This window comes from Leptonychotes weddellii, chromosome 7, assembly GCF_054177405.1.
Source record: "Leptonychotes weddellii isolate Sample4059 chromosome 7, ASM5417740v2, whole genome shotgun sequence".
NCBI lineage: Eukaryota > Metazoa > Chordata > Mammalia > Carnivora > Phocidae > Leptonychotes > Leptonychotes weddellii.
The window spans coordinates 117,510,637-117,531,971 of NC_138375.1; the positions used below are offsets into that span (position 1 = coordinate 117,510,637).

Consider the following 21,335-nt stretch of genomic DNA (forward strand, 5'->3'; position numbering starts at 1 on the left):
GTATTTTTTCCCATTCCATGGGTAGTCTGTTCATTCTGTTGACAGTGTCCTTTGATACACAGCAGTTTTTAATTTTATGTAGTCCAGTTTATCTCTTTTTTCTTTTGGTATCTGTACTTTTGGGTGTCATATCCAGGAAGTCGTTGCCAAATTCAATATCATAAAACTTTTACCCTATTTTTTCTTTTTTTTTTTTTTTAAGATTTTATTTATTTATTAGAGAGCGAGCAAGAGAGAAACAGCATGAGAGGGGGGAGGGTCAGAGGGAGAAGCGGGCTCCCCGCCGAGCCGGGAGCCCGATGCGGGACTCGATCCCGGGACTCCAGGATCATGACCTGAGCCGAAGGCAGTCGCTCAACCGACTGAGCCACCCAGGCGCCCCTACCCTATTTTTTTCTAAAAGTTTTATAGTTTTAACTCTTCTGTTTAGGTGTTTGATTAATGTACTGCATGTTTTGATATTTCAGTTTTTCATGTTTGTAATTACGCAAGTTAAATCATTCTTGAAAGATCTTTTTTTTAGTCTATGTTAAGCAACTATAGATAATGCAGCTTCTTGTTTCCCCTTTTATTTATTCCCTTTAGTCCTTGATTTTTTAAATTTTATTTCTGGAATCAAAAGGAGAAACACAAGTAGATCACAGAACAGTGAATTATATCAGACTCATCTATAAACCTGAAAATTCAGGCCTTTTTAGATTGGTTATGATTTGGAGGTTATCTCCTTTTTTAGTGACTTCTAATTGAACAAAAATGTTCCCAATCTGACTGTCTGTTAAAATTTCCTATAAAAAAGTGAGCATGAAGGAATAGCCAGTAGATTTCTTAAAGAGATAACAGTTGATATGCATTTTTAGATTTACTTGATAAAACAGAAAAAGATCTTTAGTCTACATTTAATTAGCAAGGAATTAAATTGTGAATTTAATTATTTTTATATTTTTTAATTTAAAAAAACATTTATTTTTAAGGTCTATAGAAGAAAGCTTTAATCTATCAGATGAAAGCTGTGGCCCTAACCCAGGAATTGTGAGGAAAAAGAAGATTGCAATTGGGGTAATCTTTTCATTATCCAAAGATGAAGATGAAAATAACAAATTTAATGAGTTCTTTTTTTCACATTTTCCTCTCTTTGAAAGCCACATGAACAAACTAAAGAGTGCAATAGAACAGGTGAGCATAGTCATATTGTTGGTTTGTTTATGTCCTTTATTTTCCTCTGAATCTTATTTTTCTAGTTTAGTATTATGTTTATTCACTTGGCAGAAAAATTAACAAGTACAAGTACCCTACAAAGTGCTCTGGAGATGCAAAATAGACTTCAACTCTTTTCAAGGAGCTTACTACTTAATAAATGTTATAAAGTCATTCATCTGTTCATTCAATAAATGTCTGAGGGCCTGTAATGTGGCAAGCACTAGCAACTGAAGATAATATGGGAAAAAAGCAACACTCTGGACCTCATGAGACAGCAAACAAACAAATGAATATATATGTTTTTTTAAATTTTATTATTATAAATTTTTTTTTTTTTTGAGAGAGAGAGAGAGCATGCATGTACAAGCAGGGAGAAGGGCAGAGGAAGAGGGAGAGAGAGAATCTTAAGCAGGCTCCATGCCCAGCGCAGAGCCCGATGCAGGGCTCTATCTCATGACCCTGAGATCATGACCTGAGCCAAAATCAAGAGTCAGACACTTAACCAATTAAGCCATCCAGGTGCCCCAAATATATGATTTTTGATGGTAATAAATGCTGTGGAGAAAAATAAAACAGGTTTATAAGGAATGCTGGGTGGAGTTCTTCTAATTTTTGTTGGCTGGTCATGAAGGCTCCTGTTAAAATGACATTTGATCCAGAGATATGGAAGAAGTGAGGTACAATTATCTGAGGGAAGAATTTTCCAGGCAGGGCAAAGGACTGTGTCAGGAATAACCCTGATGCTTGAGCAAAGTAAGGAGGCCAAAGTGGCTGGTTTAGAAGAAACTTCAGATTATGTAGGGACTTCTAGGATACCATTGTAAGAGCACTGGCATTTACCCTTAAGAAAGACAGGAAATCATTGGAGAGTTTCATGCAGAGGAATGACATTATTTATGAGGATCACTCTTATTGCTTGTGAAGAATAGATTTCTAGAGGCAAAGGTGGATGCTGTGGGAACCAATTAGGAGGCTGTTGCAGTGATCCATTGAGAGATGGTGGATACTCAAACCAATTTAGTTAGAATTGATGAGCAGTGGTTGGATTCTGGATATGTTTTGAAAATAGAGCTAATGAGACTAGTTGATGAACTGAATTGGGGTATACGAGAAAGAGAACAGTACAGGTTGGCTTGAGATTTTTCACTTGAGCAGTAAGAAGGATGGAGTTGCCAGTACTAAAATGGGACAGATTGGGTGGAGGAAAGTCAGGTGTTTGAAATGCCTCTTGGACATCTAAGTGGTTATATGAGTCTAGAGTTTAGGGGAAAGGTCCAGGCTAGCTAGTCAACAATGTATTGATGGTATTTAAAGCCATGAAACTGAGGGATAGAAGAAAGGAGAGGAGATCCTAGGCTTGATTTGTGGAGTATTTCAGTTAAAATTTGAAGAGTTGAGAAAGAACCACAGAAGGAGGTGGGATTGGCCATTCAAGTAATAGGAAAAACAAGATAGAATACTTTTTTGAGGGGAGCCAAATGAATGGAATGTTTTAAGAAGGTAGGAGTGATCAGTTGTGTCTAATGCTGCTGATAGTGTATATAATAAATTTATATACAAGTAAGAAGATGGTGAATACAAGATAGGACATAAGAATAAAAAAGAAAGACAAGCAAAGTTGTTCATAGGAAATGACTTCGTATTGAGAAGATGTTTCATCTGGACTGCATCTTAAAGGATATGTAGGATTTTTTAAACATAAAGCTTTGAAAATTGGATGTAGCTAAATAGCAAGAAAATTGCCACCCAAAATAACTCTGTAACATTTTCCTGAAAGCGTTCCCAGGCCTTTTCTATGTATATTGTTTTTTTTACTTCATTGGGATTGTTCTGTGTCCATATTTAATGATGTGGCCTATTTTTAAAAACTCATCATTGTAACATATACATTTCTCGTGTCATTGTAAAGTGTTCTTAAATATATTTGAGAGGATTTCCTCAAGTTAAGTAACAGTTTTTCTATTAGGTCATTTCTACTTTTTCACAATTATAGCTACACTGTAATTAACATCGTGGTGAAGTTTCCATATTATTTTTAAGAAGAGATTCCCAGGAAGTTAAAGTAATGAATCAGTGGGTATAACTAAATTCTTAATCCCATTGACAGTATGTGGAAGGGAAAGGATAGAAGAGGGGTAGTAGATGGTATGGCTGGCAGAATTAATGGGAGCCAGACCACAAAGAATCTAGAATGCTAGCTAGAAGTTTTGACTTTGTTACTAAAGCTGTCTCCAAATTGTGCTTTAGGAAGATTCATTTAGCAGTATGTTTTTTAAGAGCGTAGAATAAGAGGCTAGAGAGAGGAAGACCAGTTAGAAAGGTCTGGAAAGCAGAGGATGCATTTCAGTAGCCCAGCAGTGACTGAGGCTCATCTGCCTCTAGAGAATACATTGATGTTTGTTATTCACATTAAATCCGCTAAAGGACAAATAGATCATTAGCACTACATCTTTATTTGAACAAATGAGTAAAGGCCATTTTCACTTAGGCTTTCAGAAGTTAGACCTTGGTGACATTTTCTTCAGTTGGCGGCTGTCCCTTTTTGTAAAAAATCTGATGTTGCCAAAGTGAATACACAATATTTAGCTGCGGCTGAACTGACGTTTTGAGTTACTGGGAGAATTGGTTCAAGTTTTGCATAAAACTTGAAATATTCAGGCAATATAGAACTCATTAAAGATTACTTTTTAAATGTTTTAATGCTTTGACCATTTTATAATCTGAAAGCGTACATTGCAGTACCTTACAGTTGTTTCGATATTTGTTCAACAAGTTTAACATCTCATTTCTTATTATAGCTGAAAGATAAAGCTTAATGAATGAATACCTTTATATAAATAAACAGAACTTAATTTTAAAAGTTCTATAGCTGTTAATTATCGATAGAATATAGTAAACACTGGACCATCCAAAGAAGTTTTCTTTTAGGGCCAGTTTTGACAGTATCACTTATTGTTTTGTTTTGTTTTTTTAAATGAAAATACATGGATTTTGTTTCTGGGTACCTTGGGAACTATTTTGAAGTTTGTGCTTTTGAGATCTATACTGTAATTTTAAATTTTTACTGCTGGTAAAGTTAAGAATAGTGTTCAATTCTAGCTAAAGAATATTCACTTTTTTTTAAAAAAAATTGGGAATCTCAACAGTTTGTAAAAACAAAGTTTCACTTTTACCTTCTGAAGCTTTTGGGTGTACATGAACATGATTTCTGGTCTTAAAGTAGTCTGACCTCTGAAATACATGTTTAAATTTTTTTAAATTGATTTTTGATTACCTAAATAATGCAGAAATCCATTCTCTTTAAAATGTCTAAACAATTACATAGTTCTTTTTGACATTCATATCCTAATCGTGATCCACTTTTTGTCCACCTAAAGCAAGGCCTCTCAACCTTGGCTAAATATGTTTTTAAGAGAGCAAATATTATTAATAACTTGAGATATCTTTCAGTAGAATCCTGATGTTTTAGATTTTTAAAAATGTTTACTTAACAAGCCATTATCTGTGAAAATACTAGAGGAAGCCATGAGCTTTTGTTACTGAGGTATCGTTGTATCTTGCTCTGTAGTAAAAAAAAAAAGTAGTTTTATGTCAACATCAGTTTTTTTGTGTGTGTGTGTTGATATTCTGCCATTTGACAGGTACAATAAGAGATTTAACATTTGAAAATTTTGAATTTTGTTGTAATTGTTAATGATCAAAGATGCAAAAAAGAAGGCCACTATAAATGTATGTGCCTTCTTTACGTGATGGTAGAGTGTTGTGGAAATAAGTGATTTTGTCTTTCACTTTTTTTTCCTCCCATTGTTTGCCTGTGATCAGTGTAAGAATTAACTATTTGATTGCTTCCAAGGCTATGAAAATGAGCCGGAGATCAGCGGATGCCAGTCAGAGGAGTTTGGCATATAATCGAATAGTTGATGCCCTAAATGAATTCAGGTACATATTCTCCAGCTTTTCATAATTTAGAGTTGTCTAGCAGTGTACACAGGAAGATTTATTTATTTTCTTTAGCTTATTCTAATAAAATTTAATTCTTTAAATTTCTTGGTCTCATGGACCAAAGAGGGTATAATTCACTAGGCCACTGGCTTCTGTTATTAAATATCAAATGTTCTAGGGATTCAAGCACATTTGAGATTCATCAGTGGTATGGTTTTTAGTGCCAAACCATTATAGAAGCAAATATGACTAGAGGAGACCCTTGTTCCCCAGAAACATGCTTTGTCCTCTCTCCTGGGTTAAGTGTACCACTTAAGGTTTATTATTACCAGTAGTTTAGGTATCTCATTTTTAGGAAAACTGGCTCTGTATTTGTTCATTAACGACTCTGTGGTCCCATATTGGAACAGGGATCTTCTAGATTGTTGATTTAAATGGACTATTACATTTTGAAGTGAGAGCCTGTTTTAGCTTGTGCTATTTCAGGATTGTTATGGTGAAACTTTAGGCGTGTCATACACATCCAGACACACACACCAACATACACACATCTTTTGTTAATGGAGATGACTAATGAGTGGTGTATTTAGTAAATTTGACAGTAAGGGAAAACCTATGTTTGTTTTCAACTTTGCTTCTTTTTTATTTTTCATTTTTCTCATACTGTGTTAGAATAAACCACCGTGAAAATAAATCTGGTGTCTTTTTTTTTAACTTCTCTCAGAAGCAGAGACTTCATTGCCTCAGCAGTGTTCTGTATAATTTTTGAAATTGGGTTATAGAAAAGCATTAAGTGGAAATTGCATGGTAAAAATAACCTAACCAATATGGAGTGTTTTATCATGTTTTTAACTTACTTAAATGGAAGAAGTTTACTTTATGGCTATCGTGTAATAACCATCCACTAGACTCAGTTATTGAGAAGGATAAAATTTACTAGTCATTCATCTTTTATTTACTGTAATTTTTAGGGTAAAAGGCATTAAAAGTAAGCTTAAAAATCTTCCATTTTTGTTCAGTAATGAGGGGAAATGTGAAGAAAAACAAATCAATTTCAACCTCTATTCTTTCTTTTTTTTGTCTTTGAAGGAAATAATTTGCACAAATGAAAATTATATGGAAGCTGATGTTTCTGCTATTTTTATGTTTTAGCATATTAACTTCAGGCCTTTCCTAAGTTATTGAATGAAGCATGCTAACAAATACTGTAATAAAGTATTAAAACTTTTTTATAGTTTTAAAAAACCACATTAAATTTGATGTCTTAACCATTTTTTTTTTAAAGATTTTATTTATTTATTTGAGAGAGAGAGAGAATGAGAGACAGAGAGCATGAGAGGGAGGAGGGTCAGAGGGGGAAGCAGACTCCCTGCTGAGCAGGGAGCCCGATGCGGGACTCGATCCCGGGACTCCAGGATCATGACCTGAGCCGAAGGCAGTTGCTTAACCAACTGAGCCACCCAGGCGCCCCGATGTCTTAACCATTTTTAAGTGTATAGTTCAATAGTGTTAAGTATGTATAACAAAACTCTAGAACTTTTTCATCTTGGAACACTGAAAACTATATACAGTGAACACTAATTCAGTAATATAATATTTTTAATCAATGTGTTTCTTTAGTTCATTGGCATCTTTCCTCCTTATGAATTATATGTAGAATTATTCATAATTTTATTTGTTCATACCTATACCTTAAGAATTCAGATTGCTACATTTCAGGTGCTGTTTATAATTAAAACATTATAATGAATGTTTTTTGTAGATGAAGTATATGGAAAATAAAAATATATTCCCTCAGCATTTCTAGACGGAATTTAGAACAATTTTTAAAAAAGATTGATTGATTGATTGATTGATTGATTTTAAAGAGAGAGTGCGCATGTGCTTTGCATGCACACACAATCATGGGGAGGGGCAGAGGGAGAGGGATTGAGAGAATCTCAAGCAGACTCTGCGCTGAGCCCCAAGCTGGACACGGGGTCCGTCTCACCACCCTGAGATCATGACCTGAGCAGAAATCAAGAGTCAGACACTAAACCGTTTGCGCTGCCCAGGCACACCCCTATAGTAATTTTTTTTTTATTTTTTTTATTTATTCATGAAAGAGAGAGAGAGAGGCAGAGGCAGAGGCAGAGGGAGAGAAGCAGGCTCCCCGCCTAGCAGGGAGCCCGATGCGGGACTCAGTCCCAGGACCCCGGGATCATGACCTGACCCGAAGGCAGATGCTTAACCATCTGAGCCACCCAGGCGCCCCCCCTATAGTAATTCTTAAAGTTAGGTAATATGAGCCCTCCACTTTGTTCTTCCCCTTCAATGTTATTTTGGTTATTCTGGGTCTTTTGCCTCTTCATATAAACTTTAAAATCAGTTTGTTGATATCCGCAAAATAACTTGCTGTGATTTTGATTGAGATTGTATTGAATATCTAGATCATACTGGGAAAATTTGGCATTTTAGCAATAGTGAGTCTTCCTATCCATGAAGATGGAATGTCTCTCCATTTATTTAGATATTCTTTGATTCCTTAAATCAGAGTTTTTAATGTGTTTTTTCCTATAGATCTTGTACTTTTGGTGGGTAGGGGAGAGGGGCAGAGGAAAAGAGAATCTTAAGCAGGCTCCACGCCCAGTGCCTAGCCTGACACAGGGCTTGATCTCATGACCCGAGCCAAAATCAAGAATTGGACGCTTAACCGACTGAGCCAAACAGGCGCCCCAGATCTTGTACATTTTTAAAGATTAATACCTAAATACCTAAATATTTAAAGATTAATACCTAAATAAGACCTAATACCTAAATAAAGATTAATACCCAAATATTTCCTAAATACCTAAATATTAATACCTAATATTAATACCTAAATACGTTTTTTGATGTTAGCATAAATGATATTGTGTTTATAATTTCAAATTTCAACTGTTCATTGCTGGCATATAAGAAAGCAATGAACTTTTGTATATATGTGTATATTTTTTTGAAGTATAGTTGACATACAGTGTTCTATTAGTTTCATGTGTACAACATGGTGATTTGACAGTTCTACACATTACTCAGTGTTCATCATGGTAAGTGTAGTCACCATCAGTGTTATTAACAATATTATTGGCTATACTCCTATGCTGTACTTTTCATCTTTGTGACTTTTTTATTTTATAACTTTAAATTGGCACTTCTTAATCCCTTCACCTATTTCACCCATCTCCCCACACCATCCCCTGTGGCAACCACCAGCTTATTCTCTGTTTATGAGTTTGTTTCTGTTTGTTCATTTATTTTGTTTTTTAGATTCTACCTATAAGTGAAATCATGTAATATTTGTATTTTTCTGATTTGTTTCACTTAGCATAACACTCTCTAGGTCCATCCACGTTGTCCCTGACGTTTTTAGTAACCTTAGCTGTGACCTTGCTGTAATCACTTATTAATTCCGCAGGGTTTTGGGTGTTGGTTTTTTCTTTTTTAATAGTGCATGAGCAGTCCGGGGCGGGGGCAGAGGGTACAGAGGGAGGGAGATAATCTTAAGTAGTCTCTATGCCCAGCACAGAGCCTACCAACATGGGGCTGATCTCACAACCCTGAGACTGTGACCTGAGCTGAAATCAAGAGTACAGCTTTCAACCAACTGAGCCACCCAGGCGCCTTCCCTTGTACCATATTTTAGTGGGAAAGCTTCAAGTTCCTCACAATTAAGCATGGTGTTAATTGTAACTTGTTGCAGATAATCTTTATCAAGTTAAAGAAGTTTCCTTTAGGGCACCTGGGTGGCTGGCTCAGTTAGTTAAGCATTTGCCTTTGGCCTGGGTTGCAATCCCAGGATATTGCGATTGAGCCAGGTGTCAGGCTCCCTGCTCAGCAGGGGTCTGCTTCTCCCTCTTGCTCTGTGGTCTCTCTCCCTAAAGTAAATAAATAAAGTCTTAAAAAAAAAAGTCTTCTTTATTCCTAGTTTGGTGAGAGTTACTGATTACTGATTTAATTTCTTTAATCAGTATAGGACTCTTCAGGTTATCTCTATCTTACATAATTTTTGGTACTTCTAGGTCTCTCAGGGTCCATTCCAGTCAATAAATTGGTGGGCGTAGAGTTCATTTTTGCTTAATTATCCTATAATTGTTCATCAATTAGTAGTGATGACCCATCTTTCATTTCTTGTATCAATAATTTGTGTCATTTCTCTTTTTTCTTGGTTATGTTATGTAGAAGTTTATCACTTTCATTTATCTTTTCAAAGAACTAGGTTTAATTTTTTTGACTTTTAATCGGTTGGTATTCTGGTATTCTGTTTTCAATTTCAGTGATTCCTGATCTAATTTTTAATATTTTTTTTCTTCTACTTGCTTTAGTTTTGTGTTGCTCATCTTTCTCTAGTTTCCCAAAATTAAAGCTGAGATTATTGCTTTCAGATGTTTCTTCTTCTTTGATATATGCATTCAATGCTATAGATTTTCCTTTATGCACTGCTTTTGTTACATACCACGAATTTTGTTAAATTGATTTTCTTTTCAAAATATTTTATTTTTTATTTTATTTTTTTAAAGATTTTATTTATTTATTTGACGGAGAGAGGGAACACAAGCAGGGGGAGTGGGAGAGGGAGAAGCAGGCTTCCCGCTGAGCAGGGAGTCCGATGCGGGGCTCGATCCCAGGACCCCGGGATCATGACCTGAGCCGAAGGCAGAGGCTCGACCCACTGAGCCACCCAGGTGCCCTGTAGTTCAAAATATTTTTTAATTTCTCTTGCGATTTTTTTCTTTGACCCATGTGCCGTTTAGAAATGTGTTGTTAAATCGCAAAGCATTTTGGGATTTTCCACCTGTCTTTCTCTTACTGATTTCTAGTTTAATTCCATTGTGGTCTAAAAGCATATACTGTATGATTTCTACAGATTTCTTTTAAATTTGTTAAGGTGTGTTCATGGCCTAGAATGTGGTTTATTTTGGTGAATGTTCCATGTACACTTGAGAAGAATGCATATTCTGTTCTTGGATGAAGTATTCTGTGAATGTCAGATCCAATTTGATTGATGGTGCTTTAATATTTCCCTCCGCTCTGTTTGGCTTGCATGATGTCTGAAAAGAAATCTGATGTGATTTTTATTATTATTCCTGTATAGTTAAGGTGTTTTTTGTGTTCTGGCTTCAGATTTTCTTTTTGTCTCTTGTTTTCTGTTCTGGTGTGAATATGATGTGTGTAGTTGTAGATTTTTTGGTATTTATCTTGGTTGGTACCTTATAGGCTTCTTGTATCTTTGGTTTGTTTGCTGTTATTAATTGTTCAAAATTTTCAGCCATTATCATATACTTCATCTGTTTCTTTCCTCTGTTACTCATTTGGTATTTCCATTATAAATATGGGAAATTGTAATTTTCCCACAGTTCTTTGATATTCTTTTCCAATTTTTTTCATCCTTTATTCTCTTTGCTTTTTTATTTGGGAAATTCCCACTGATCTATCTTTGAGCTCACTGATTATTCCCTCAGCTGTGTTCTGTCTGCTGATGAGCCCATGAAGGACATATTTCATTCCTTTTACAGTATTTTTGATTTCCAGCATTCTCTCTTTTGAGTCTTTCTGAGAGTTTCCATCTCTTTGCTCACATTGCTTATATGGTTTTACATGTTGTCTACTTTATTCATTAGAGCCATTTACATAACAATCATAGTTATTTTCATTTCCCTATCTGATAATAACAAGTCTGTGTCTTACATCTGAGTTTGATTCTGATGCTTTGTCTCTTCAGACTGTGTTTTATTGTCTTTTAGCAGTTTTTTGTTGAAATGGTCTGGTGGTGAGGTGTTGGGAATGGGGGAGGAAGTGTTCTATAATCTTGTGACTAAATCTTAGTTCTTTTTAGTGAGCTTGAATTCCTGGGTTTTGACCTTCAGAAGTGTTTCTTAGTCTTTTTTTGCTCCTCATAGATGAGTGAGGAAGGCTAGTAGCAACTGAAGTTGTCTAATTGCCTATTTCTTAGGTCAGATAAGGCTGGTATAGTTGGACTCTTGGAGGGCAGATGTTTGTTTTGGAGAATGCCTAGGTGCACTTAAAAATTGTTACACTTCCTCCCTCTCTGAAACACAGAAGGATGTTTCTTTGATCCTCATCATGGAAATCTGATGGTATTCCCTGAAAGTGTGGCAGTATCCCTAAGACTGGTACCCAAGGAGTTTTTTAATCATTCCGTGGTAGTTCATATTCATTGTGCCACCATTTAGTCAGTCACTGTTTAAGTATTCCTACCAATTATTGGCCGTAGAAGCATCTGCTTCAGGAAAGGTGGTCTTAGCTATGATTCTTGTTTAGTTTTCGGGGTGATGATTTATCCTCTGACCTCAGTTCTGTGATGTAGCTAAGAAAAGTCATTGATTTTCAATTTGTTCAGCCTTTTTCTTTTGAGGATTAAAGTGATGACTTCCAGGCTCTTTACATGTCGTCTGGAATTGGAAGTTCAGATATTTTTTAATCAATATTTTTATGTAAGAACACACTGAATTGAAATAGAATTGCAAAACTTCCATTTAGTTAAAACTCAAATTGATTTTGTTTGGAAGTTAAATTACATTAAATACCACAAAAAGAAAAATATAGTGCTGAGCTAATAACTAGGCAAACATAACGAAAACTGTTCCCCAAACTCCTAGAGTTCAGATCAGTAGGTCTAGAGCCTAGCATTTTTACTTCACAGTCTGGGAATTACTAGCTTAAACTGTTTTCAAGGAGAAAAATTACCAAACCTGTACTGCTACAATGCTAGGTATCCTGCATTGTACAGTTGTGGCTGTCCAGCCCTGAGAGAGGATGTCAGAGTTAGCATTTGAGAATAATTTTACTTTGAAATAATGAGTTTCTGGGCTTAGAAATTGAGAGAGATTGTATGCAATGGGAGAAGTTCTTATGTTTTATTGAAACCAAGACATGATGCGCCTAATACCATAGTAAGTTAAAACATTATTATAACTGAGTACAATGGTTATTTATGTATTTCTCATGGTTTATGACAGCTTTGCTCTTCATACATTCCCTTGTAGCCCAGTTCATCTGTATTTATATAGCTAGGAAATTTTACTTTAATTGCATGACTCAGAAAAAGAATTCTACAGTGATTTCTCTTTGAGAAACCTATAAAATACGCCTTTGTCATGGATATAAGTGGTTTTTGAGAAGTATGAAAAGTTTTGATCTTTTCAATTTCTAAATTTAATCTGTAGTGTGCTTGAAAGTTCAACCAAAGATTCTTAAGAGTTTTGCTTTTCCTCAAGTGGATAATATAACTTTAAAAGAAATGTGCTATGAATGATCGGGTATTTTGTTAATAATTTAAAAAATTTTTTATTTTATTCAAATTGTTCAGTTGACTTTAGACTGGAATTATTACAAATATATGTTTGAACAATTCTTTTTGCCTATACGCCTAAAAGAATCCTGCAATATTCTTTTTGAGTTTCACATTTTGCAGTGTTACAAAGCAGTGAATCTTTGCCCATGCACTTGGAACTGTTACTTTTACATTATTGGGTTGATAGTTTCTTCTCTGCAATCACAAGCTTTGTGGAAAAAGGCCAGGAGTCTCTATTTGAGGTCTGAGGAAACTGTCGTTATAGATCCAGCTGAGGTTACCAGAATAGTAAATATTGTCAGAAAATTCATTCCTAGTAGAATACCTATGAGTTAATTGGTATGTTATTAGGTAATCTATATGGCCTAGCTTTAGAATTTTAATATTGCCTAGAATTTACAATATGTATGAGTTGTAAAATCATTGCAAATGTATGATTGTGTACCTTTCCTTTTGTATTAGTTTATTTTACTTCAGTCACTGTACAAATATGAAAGTCTATGTAAGTCAGTTAAGCATTCTTAAAAAATCCTAAAAATACTTTTTTAGGTACCTGGGTGGCTCAGTGGGTTAAGTGTCTGACTTCACCTCACGGTTTGATCTCAGGGTCCTGGGATCGAGCCCTGGGTCAGGCTCCACCCTCAGCAGGGAGTCTGCTTCACCCTCTCCCTCTGCCCCCCCTCAAATAAATAAATAAAACTAAAAAAATACTTATAAACTCTTTTAATTTTTATTAAAAGGTCTCTCAATAGAAGTACTTAAATATATCCATTTGATCCTCATTATATACAGATTGTGTATTTGCGAATTCACCTACTTGCTGAAATTTATAGCCTCAAAATATACTCACAGTGCTTTTATGATCATTTGTAACATGTGCAGAGCAGTGAAAATTTTGAGTAGCCTGATACATTCCTAGATGAGGTTGAACAAGACAGTGCTCTGCCTTCTTGTTTCAGCACTCATTCTGTAAACAAGTATCCTTTTGACATGTATTTAGTGGCAGTCTTTTGGCATTTTGCACTTTTTGTTAGTGATTTTGCTATTAAAAATCACCCCCAAGTGTATTGCTGAAATGCTGTCTAATGCTCCAAAGTGCAAGAAAGCTATGCTATGCCTTGTAGAGAGAATTCATGTAAGCTTCATTCAGGCATGAGTCATAGTGCTATTGGCTGTGAATTCAGTGTTAATGAATCAGTAGTATATTAAATAAGGTGTCTTTAAACAGAAACCCACATAAAACAAAGTTATGTATTGAAGGGCTGACAAAAATGTTGATGAGAGATTCACAGGAACCTAACCATGTATTTTCCCTAGGAACAGTGATTCATTGTTCACTAATTCATTGTTTGCATCAGCTTTATAGAACATTACTGCAAATAATGTGAATCCATCATACTTAATTTTAAAATTATTAAAAATTAGCAGTTAGATAATTTTTAAAGTATGTGATTATCTGAGATCAGATGATTAATGATTTTGGGGTAGTTGAGAAGAGGAAGGAAATGATTCACATGCATGCAGAAGCCATGAAACCTAGAGAAACAGGAAGAGCATGTTTAGTTAGGAGCCATTTGGCAAAAATGTGGTTCTTGGATTCTCACTCAGACTTTGTGCATATCAAAGAAAACTAAATCAGGTCCACAGTTCCCTTCCAACTAAAGGAGTCTTTTATTCTTTAGGGTCAATCAGGAAAAATAAAGGGTCAGATGACTAAAAATTCTTGCTTACCACTGAAAATTAGGGAATAATCATTAGGGGAGAAGAAAACCCTATTAGTTCTAGATTGCTGATGACAACACAGAGTTGTATATAATGAGAAGCACTATTGCATAATTAATTTCTTTGCCTTCTTTGCATTTGATACACTCTGAGGTCATAGTACATAGCCTTAAACACCAAATTCTAAAGCTAATGTCCTCACTGGACCACTATACTAATGTTAGTAAACTGGCTCTGACCTATGACACATGGACTTGTAGTAGTCACAAATATGCTTAAGAAACTCATGGAAAACGAATTGATCATCTCATTCATTCATGTATACAGTGTTTCTTGTAATCAGAAAGTATATTTACATGGTTAAGAAACAAACAAAACATGCCCAGAAATCTAATAATGAAAAAGAAATGAACTCTAGCCTATCTCTCCGAGTATTGCCATTCTTACTTCCCAAGAACATTGTTTTTAACTCTTACCTATTTCTTTTGTTATTTACCTCCACATTATTAAGCAGTATACCTAATGCAGCTATTTCCTGATTTATCCGTTTTGGAGCATATTTATTTCCTGCCATGACTTTATACCTGCGCATTGGTCATTTAGCTTCACTATAGCTCTAGCACTAGCTTGTCTTTCAGTTCTGGTAAATTTTCTACTTTCTTTATCTATTTTACTCTGTCTTCTCTCTCTTGAATTTTTTTTTTGTTGTTAGTAATTGGCATTCCTTGACTGATCTTTTATATCTCTTTCATGTTTCCCTTTTTCTGAATGTATTATTTACTATTTTCTCTGGAGTCCTTTTCTGTGAGTGTGTGTGTGTTTCCGTTTTTCTGTTTGTGTCCCTCTGTCCTTGGAGGCTTTCCCTCTGTATCAATATTGTGGTTGCCTGTCCATAGTTAAGAGCAAAGTACTAAAATACGGGTTGGGAGTTCTGTGCATAATTAGGTACAAACTGGAGAACTTCACTTTAGGGCGGTGTTTCTCAACCTGTTTTCATTATCAGTTCCTGAAGGGGCATATTTAACACATTTTTTCTCCTAATTGTGGTCCCTTCTTCCCATGACATTTTAATGCCCCAAGATTTACTGTATATGTTTATATACTGTGAAAGATTCAAATATCAGGAAGGGTTTGGGCAGTGTTACTTCTCTGGACTAGTCAGTTGCTATGTCTGTTCTTCTGTCTGTAGTAGTTCTTTGGGAAAATAGGTTATAGAAAGAGGTCACCAACCATTTACAGACCTTGAATTAATCTACCAGTTTATAGTCCTATATAACTCCTGCCCTCAACTTTACTAGAAACTTGTGAGTCCTGAGCCTTTTCTTGTGTCAGTGGAGCAGATTAGCTCCTTTATGTACACATTCCCTTCTTTGAGCACTATAAACCCATACATTCATCTACCTTCACTTAACATTCCTCTCTTATGTTTTGGGTTGCACAATTTTATTAAATCTGTAATTTGAGTTTTAAATAAGATTACTCTCCATTTTTATTTGTTATAGTAGTTTATCTGTTTTCAGATCCTTAACTGATATTCATTTGAGACATCAGAACTGAAAGGAGATAAACACTGGTGTTTGCTTTTCCATCTTATCTGGACATCCTTAATAGGGTTTAGCATTTAGCATTTTCACATATTCCTAGTTGATATTTGAATCATATTTTTCTCTATAAAATACCTTGAACTCCTTCCATTTATTTATTTCTTTTAAAGTTCTCAGCCATGATATCATGCCCTACCAAGAACTCATAATGTGACCTGTGTTTATCACTTTTATTAATTATATTATCTCATCTTCATACTGGGTCAAGATTCAATAAAACTTGTATAGGCAAGAGAATTCTTTTCTTTTTTTGGATTCTAGGTGTTAGAGAATTATGCTGAAGTAGGTATTAGAGCTTGCAAAGATCTCAGAGAATTTTCTAGAGCTGTACTTTCTAATATCGTAGCCATTAGCCACATGTGGATACTTAAATGAAATTTAAAATTCAGTTCATCAAACTGACCACATTTCATGTTCAGTAACCATATATGGGTAGTGGCTGCCATCTTGGATATCATAGATACAGAGCATTCCCATCTTTGCCAAAAGTTCTATCATATAGTACTGTTCTAGAGAATAGAAAGTACAGCACCATTCTGTATCTTCCAAGAGATCAGCTAGTTTCTTAAGCCTCAACTTTGTAGGAGTTTCTTAATCTAGTGAGTGTATAGGACTTGGCTGAATAGATATTAACGTAGAAGGAAAATGATTGATATCTTAAAGATATCCATGAAGCTTTAAGGAGAAAGTGCAAGTCATGGGACTAGCTATTGTCTAAGTAAATGCAAGAGAAAGCAGCCAGAAAACATCATAACTGTGCAATAATGCTCTCTTGTGCTGATTCAAGGAAAAGCTTCAGGAGGTTGAGAGTCGTAAAATACTGTATGCAGATATAGTGTCCTCATCATCCTTCAGAATTTTACTAAAGAGTTTCAGCATGGCAACAAAATGATGCTGATAAACTATTGTTTTCAGTGGGTATATGGATAAGCTATTATCCAATTCAGAATATTTTTCTTTTGTAGGTTGTTGATAATTTGCATTATATTTAAGTATGGCATATACCTTAGAAATGTAGAGCAGGAAGGACTTTAGAAATTATCCAGTCCTATGCTCTCATTCTACAGGTGGAGGAAACTGATGCTTTAAAATAGGGAAGTAATTTACCTGAGGGCACACAGTCATTGGGGCTAGAGCCAGCCCCAGAACCAACATATTTTGAGTTCATGTGTAGAACATTTCCTGTGGTACTATGCTGGTGACAAAGAAGGAATGACTTGATTCATTGTGTCCTCTTGAAAGCTTTAATAATCTACCTGTGGGGCCCAAACTGGTAATATAAACTTTAAAAGTATGTAATTTTGGGATGAATTTCATAATTTGAGTATGAATTTCATAATGTGTTTTCCTCTTTTTAGAACAACAATTTGTAATCTTTATACAATGCCACGAATTGGAGAGCCTGTCTGGCTTACAATGATGTCGGGGACTCCAGAAAAGAACCAGCTTTGCCATCGTTTCATGAAGGAGTTCACTTTTCTAATGGAAAATGCTTCCAAAAATCAGTATGGCTTTCTCTCTTTGTCTCTCTTTATATCTTAGACATTATTTACTATAACTTGGTATCTAGATTGTGATCAAACCCAGTTACAAAAGCGAAATAAATAACTGGGTTTTTGGGAATTATTTCTTATTATTAATAACCAGAACAATTCTAAAAGATAATTAAGAGATAGGATATGGATGAAAGCCACAGAAAACAGTAAAATGAATGAAATGAATTAAAAACAGTAAAAAGGTCTTTAATTATGTGTTAAATTAAAATTCCTGACAACTTACAGAACTCTCTGAGGCTTCCCATTTTTTGGTGAATTGCATCCACTTACACAGTTTCATTCTATAGAAAATAAGTTAAAAAAAAAAATGAGGAAGTGCCAGGATTCCAAAGATACATACTTAATGTGATATTTTATCATACTGTTTGCTTGTAACCATTCATCAAATTCCTAGAAGCCATCTTTTTGATGGTAGGCAAAGTTTGCTTAATACTTTCCTTCATTTTCCCATTCAGTAATTTGGAAATATTTAGTCCTGTTGGTTGATTCATTATAAACACTGAAAAGAAATCAGTTTTTCAAGTAAAATGGCATTTTCGCTTTGTAATTATGATCAGATACAGCTCTGTGTGAATACTGTTTTTTATTTTAAGGATTTTTTTTTAACTCCTACCCAACCAAAAATTTATTTTCATTTTCATCCAGGTGATATGCCTATCTTTTCTTCTTTCCTCTCCTTTTTTTATGCTGTTCGGCTACATGAGAGTATGTACTCTCTCTGCTTTATTCTGTCACGGCATTTTACATTAGGCTTAATGAAGGCAGACTGGAGTCTGATAGGATGTGTTTTGTTTTCAGATTCTTGCCAGCACTCATTACTGCAGTTCTGACCAATCATCTTGCCTGGGTTCCAACGGTCATGCCAAATGGACAACCACCTATAAAAATATTTTTAGAAAAACATTCCTCTCAGAGTGTGGACATGTTGGCAAAAACTCATCCATATAACCCACTTTGGGCACAACTAGGTATGTAGTCTGAAAACGCTTACATGATGCGTAACACTTACACTTTTGTGTAGCTGTCTGGAGTTATTTTATAGCAAAAACAAAAATTAAGAAATAAGATGTTCTCTTTTACCTCCTCCATTCTAAAGCACTTCTTTCCTTGTTCTTTTAATGTCTGCTAAATCATCTCCATCTTAAGTCTAATATCAATTTCTTCTAGATACACAACTGCAGTGAGAACTAGAGAAACAGGATCATGACTGATTTACTCATAACGTCAGGGTCTTTAGGGTGTTTTAGGTTAATGTACTTTGCCTAGAAAGATTGAATCACAATCATCTATGATAGCTAGAATAATTTGGTTAACTGAGAAGCAGTCATTGAGGTTTCTGTTTTCCACTTTTGCTTGTTTGTTGAGTAATTTTGGAAAATATTTCCCTTATTGTGAGGCCCCGTTAAATAAATGGGTAACCCAGGAGAGAAGGGATGGTTGATGAGTTGACAGTCATTAGGAAGGCATTGTAGTATGGTGCTTAAAAGTACAGGATGTGAGTCATGCAGACCACATGTGAGTCACAGTCTCTTTGTTTATAATTTGGGGATAGTAATATGTAGTATATACTTCATAAAGTTATGACAAATTAGAGAATACCTGTAAAGTGCTCAGAACAGTGTCTGGTAAATGTGACTGCTGTTACTCCTTCTGAGAACATTTTGATGACTTGATAGAAACTTCTCTTAGGTTGTGCTGATGAGTGAGCTTGCCAGGCAGGTTGTCATGTAGCTTATTCATATAACTTCCCTCCCTTTCTCTTTCTTCCCTCTCTCCATCCCTCCTTTACCTTCTTCTACTTAATTGAGGAATAATTGACACATAGCAAACACATATATATACAATTTTGTAAGTATTGATATTTATGTCAAAATATAAATACCTCTGAAACTATCACCAAAATCAAGATGGCAAACATAGTCATCACTTCGAAAGTTTCCTCATGCCCTTTTGTAATCCCTCCTTCCTGTTCCTCCCCACTCTCCCTGTTCACCTTCCACCCCTCACCCCATACCCAGGCAGCTGCTGGTCTGCTTTCTATCACTATAGATTAGTTTGAATTTTCTAGATATAAATGGAATCATACAGTACATGCTTTTTTTTTGTTGTTCTGACTTTTTTCATTCAACATAATTATTTTGAGATTTGCCTATGTTGTTTAAGTACTAGTCAGTGGGGCGTTTATTATGCTGGGTAATATACCGTTGTATGGGTATTAACTTAGTTTTTTTCAAATCAAGTAATTCAGTAGCATTTTATTTTTTTGGACATTTCAAATTTGTTTTCAATTCTATAATCATTTATTGAGTGCATAATGTATATAAGGCCCTATGCAAAGAGCATTGGAGCATATAAAGATGAAATGCAGTCTTGGCCTCAAGAAGTGGACAGTTTAGGGCGCTTGGGTGGGCTCAGTTAGTTAAGCGACTGCCTTTGGCTCAGGTCATAATCCTGGAGTCCCAGGATCAAGTCCTGTGTCGGGCTCCCTGCTGAGGGGGGAATGTGCTTCTCCCTCTGACCTTCCCCCGTTCTCGTGCTCTCTCTTCCTCTCATTCTGTCTCTCAAATAAATAAAATCTTTAAAAAAAAAAAAAGTGGACAATTTAGGGGCTCCTGGGTGGCTCAGTAGGTTAAGTGTCTGCCTTTGGCTCAGGTCATGATCTCGGGGTACTGGGATTGAGCCCCTCTTTGGGCTCCCTGCTCAGTGGGGAATCTGCTTCTCCCTCTCCTTCTGCCCCTCCCCCCTGTGCATGCATGCTCATGCGTGCTCGCTCTCTCTCTCAAATAAATAACAATCTTAAAAAAAAATAAGTGGACAGTTTATTACTGAAGGTAATAAATATGAGGACAATAATGATAATTCAAAGAGGAATTGTAAGAGAAACGAAAAGTTCAGTGAAATTTCAGTTAGGGAAGCTTACTTTTGCCCAAGGGAGGATGCTTGGGTGGGAAGCTTTGGACTGGCAGAGAAACAGAGGAAAGGGCAAGCACATAGCATGAGGAAAGGGGTCTAGGTGTTAAGAGTGCTGAGTTGATTCAGTGTTCCGGTTTAAGTAGTCTGCTTTAAGTGGGACTTAGTGCGAATAATGATGAAAAAGTGTAACTATAAGAAGATAAACCTGGAAAAGTAAAGTGGAACCGGTCAGGAAAGACTCACTTGCCTTGTCAAAGCAGCTCAGTTTATTTGGTAATCCATGAGAACCTTAGGAGTAGTTTTGGACAGTGGCATGTGATGGCATTAGAGCCAGAGTATTAATTAGAGGAGGAGAATTGTCATAGTACTGTCTGTAGCATATATTTATCTGAGACCTATTTGTTTGTTCCCTTAAAAAGTGTGGGAGTTAGGCTTTAAAGTGTGTATACAGACAACTTGCTAAAATTGAATTAAATTTAAATTAATGACTTTGTATTCTCTATTTTTAAGTGTGCTTTGGCACCTTTTTCTTCATCTAATTTGAGTATAGCATAAATACAGAAATTACATTGATAACCCGTAGGTTCCCATTGCCCTTTTCTTATGTTGACGTCTAGTGTGGATACAAAAGTGAAAATGAACCACATGGCTGAATGTGTTGCCCCTTCTTTTCCTCTTAGTCAGGATAGGTCTCACTCTTCTTGTCCTTCTGGTCTTTTCTGAGTACCCAACCCGCTAAGAAATAGAAGGGCTTTTAAAAACATGGGAAATAGTTTGGGGTCCTAGGTAGGGCAATAACAGTTAAGGTTCAGAGATGTGATTTAATCAAGAAAGGTTAAGTGTGTGATGTGACTACTCCAGTTCTGCTCCACGTTCTACCACTACTCCCTTTTCTCCTTGCCCACCAGTAGATACTGTGCTTTCTCTTCTCTGCATTAGATGCAGCTATAGAATCCTTTCGCATATAGTTCTTTAGGTAGTACTTCTCTGCCCCAGTGAGGTGCTCTGCATGAGACCTGGCACAGAGAATATTCTTGGTCGGTGTGACTTTCACAATTAACTCTTTGGTTG

General features: G+C 35.6%; 1 protein-coding gene across 3 annotated transcripts in view; it reads left to right on the forward strand.

Annotated features, from left to right (window-relative positions):
• FNIP1 (folliculin interacting protein 1) overlaps positions 1–21,335 on the forward strand; it is a 150,019-nt gene that overhangs the window by 104,513 nt on the left and 24,171 nt on the right. For all 3 annotated transcript variants that reach the window (XM_081827108.1, XM_081827110.1, XM_081827109.1), the window contains 4 exons: positions 972–1,173; positions 5,051–5,136; positions 17,154–17,300; positions 18,150–18,319. In XM_081827108.1, the coding sequence (XP_081683234.1) occupies positions 972–1,173; positions 5,051–5,136; positions 17,154–17,300; positions 18,150–18,319 (605 nt within the window). The remainder of the gene's footprint in view (positions 1–971; positions 1,174–5,050; positions 5,137–17,153; positions 17,301–18,149; positions 18,320–21,335) is intronic.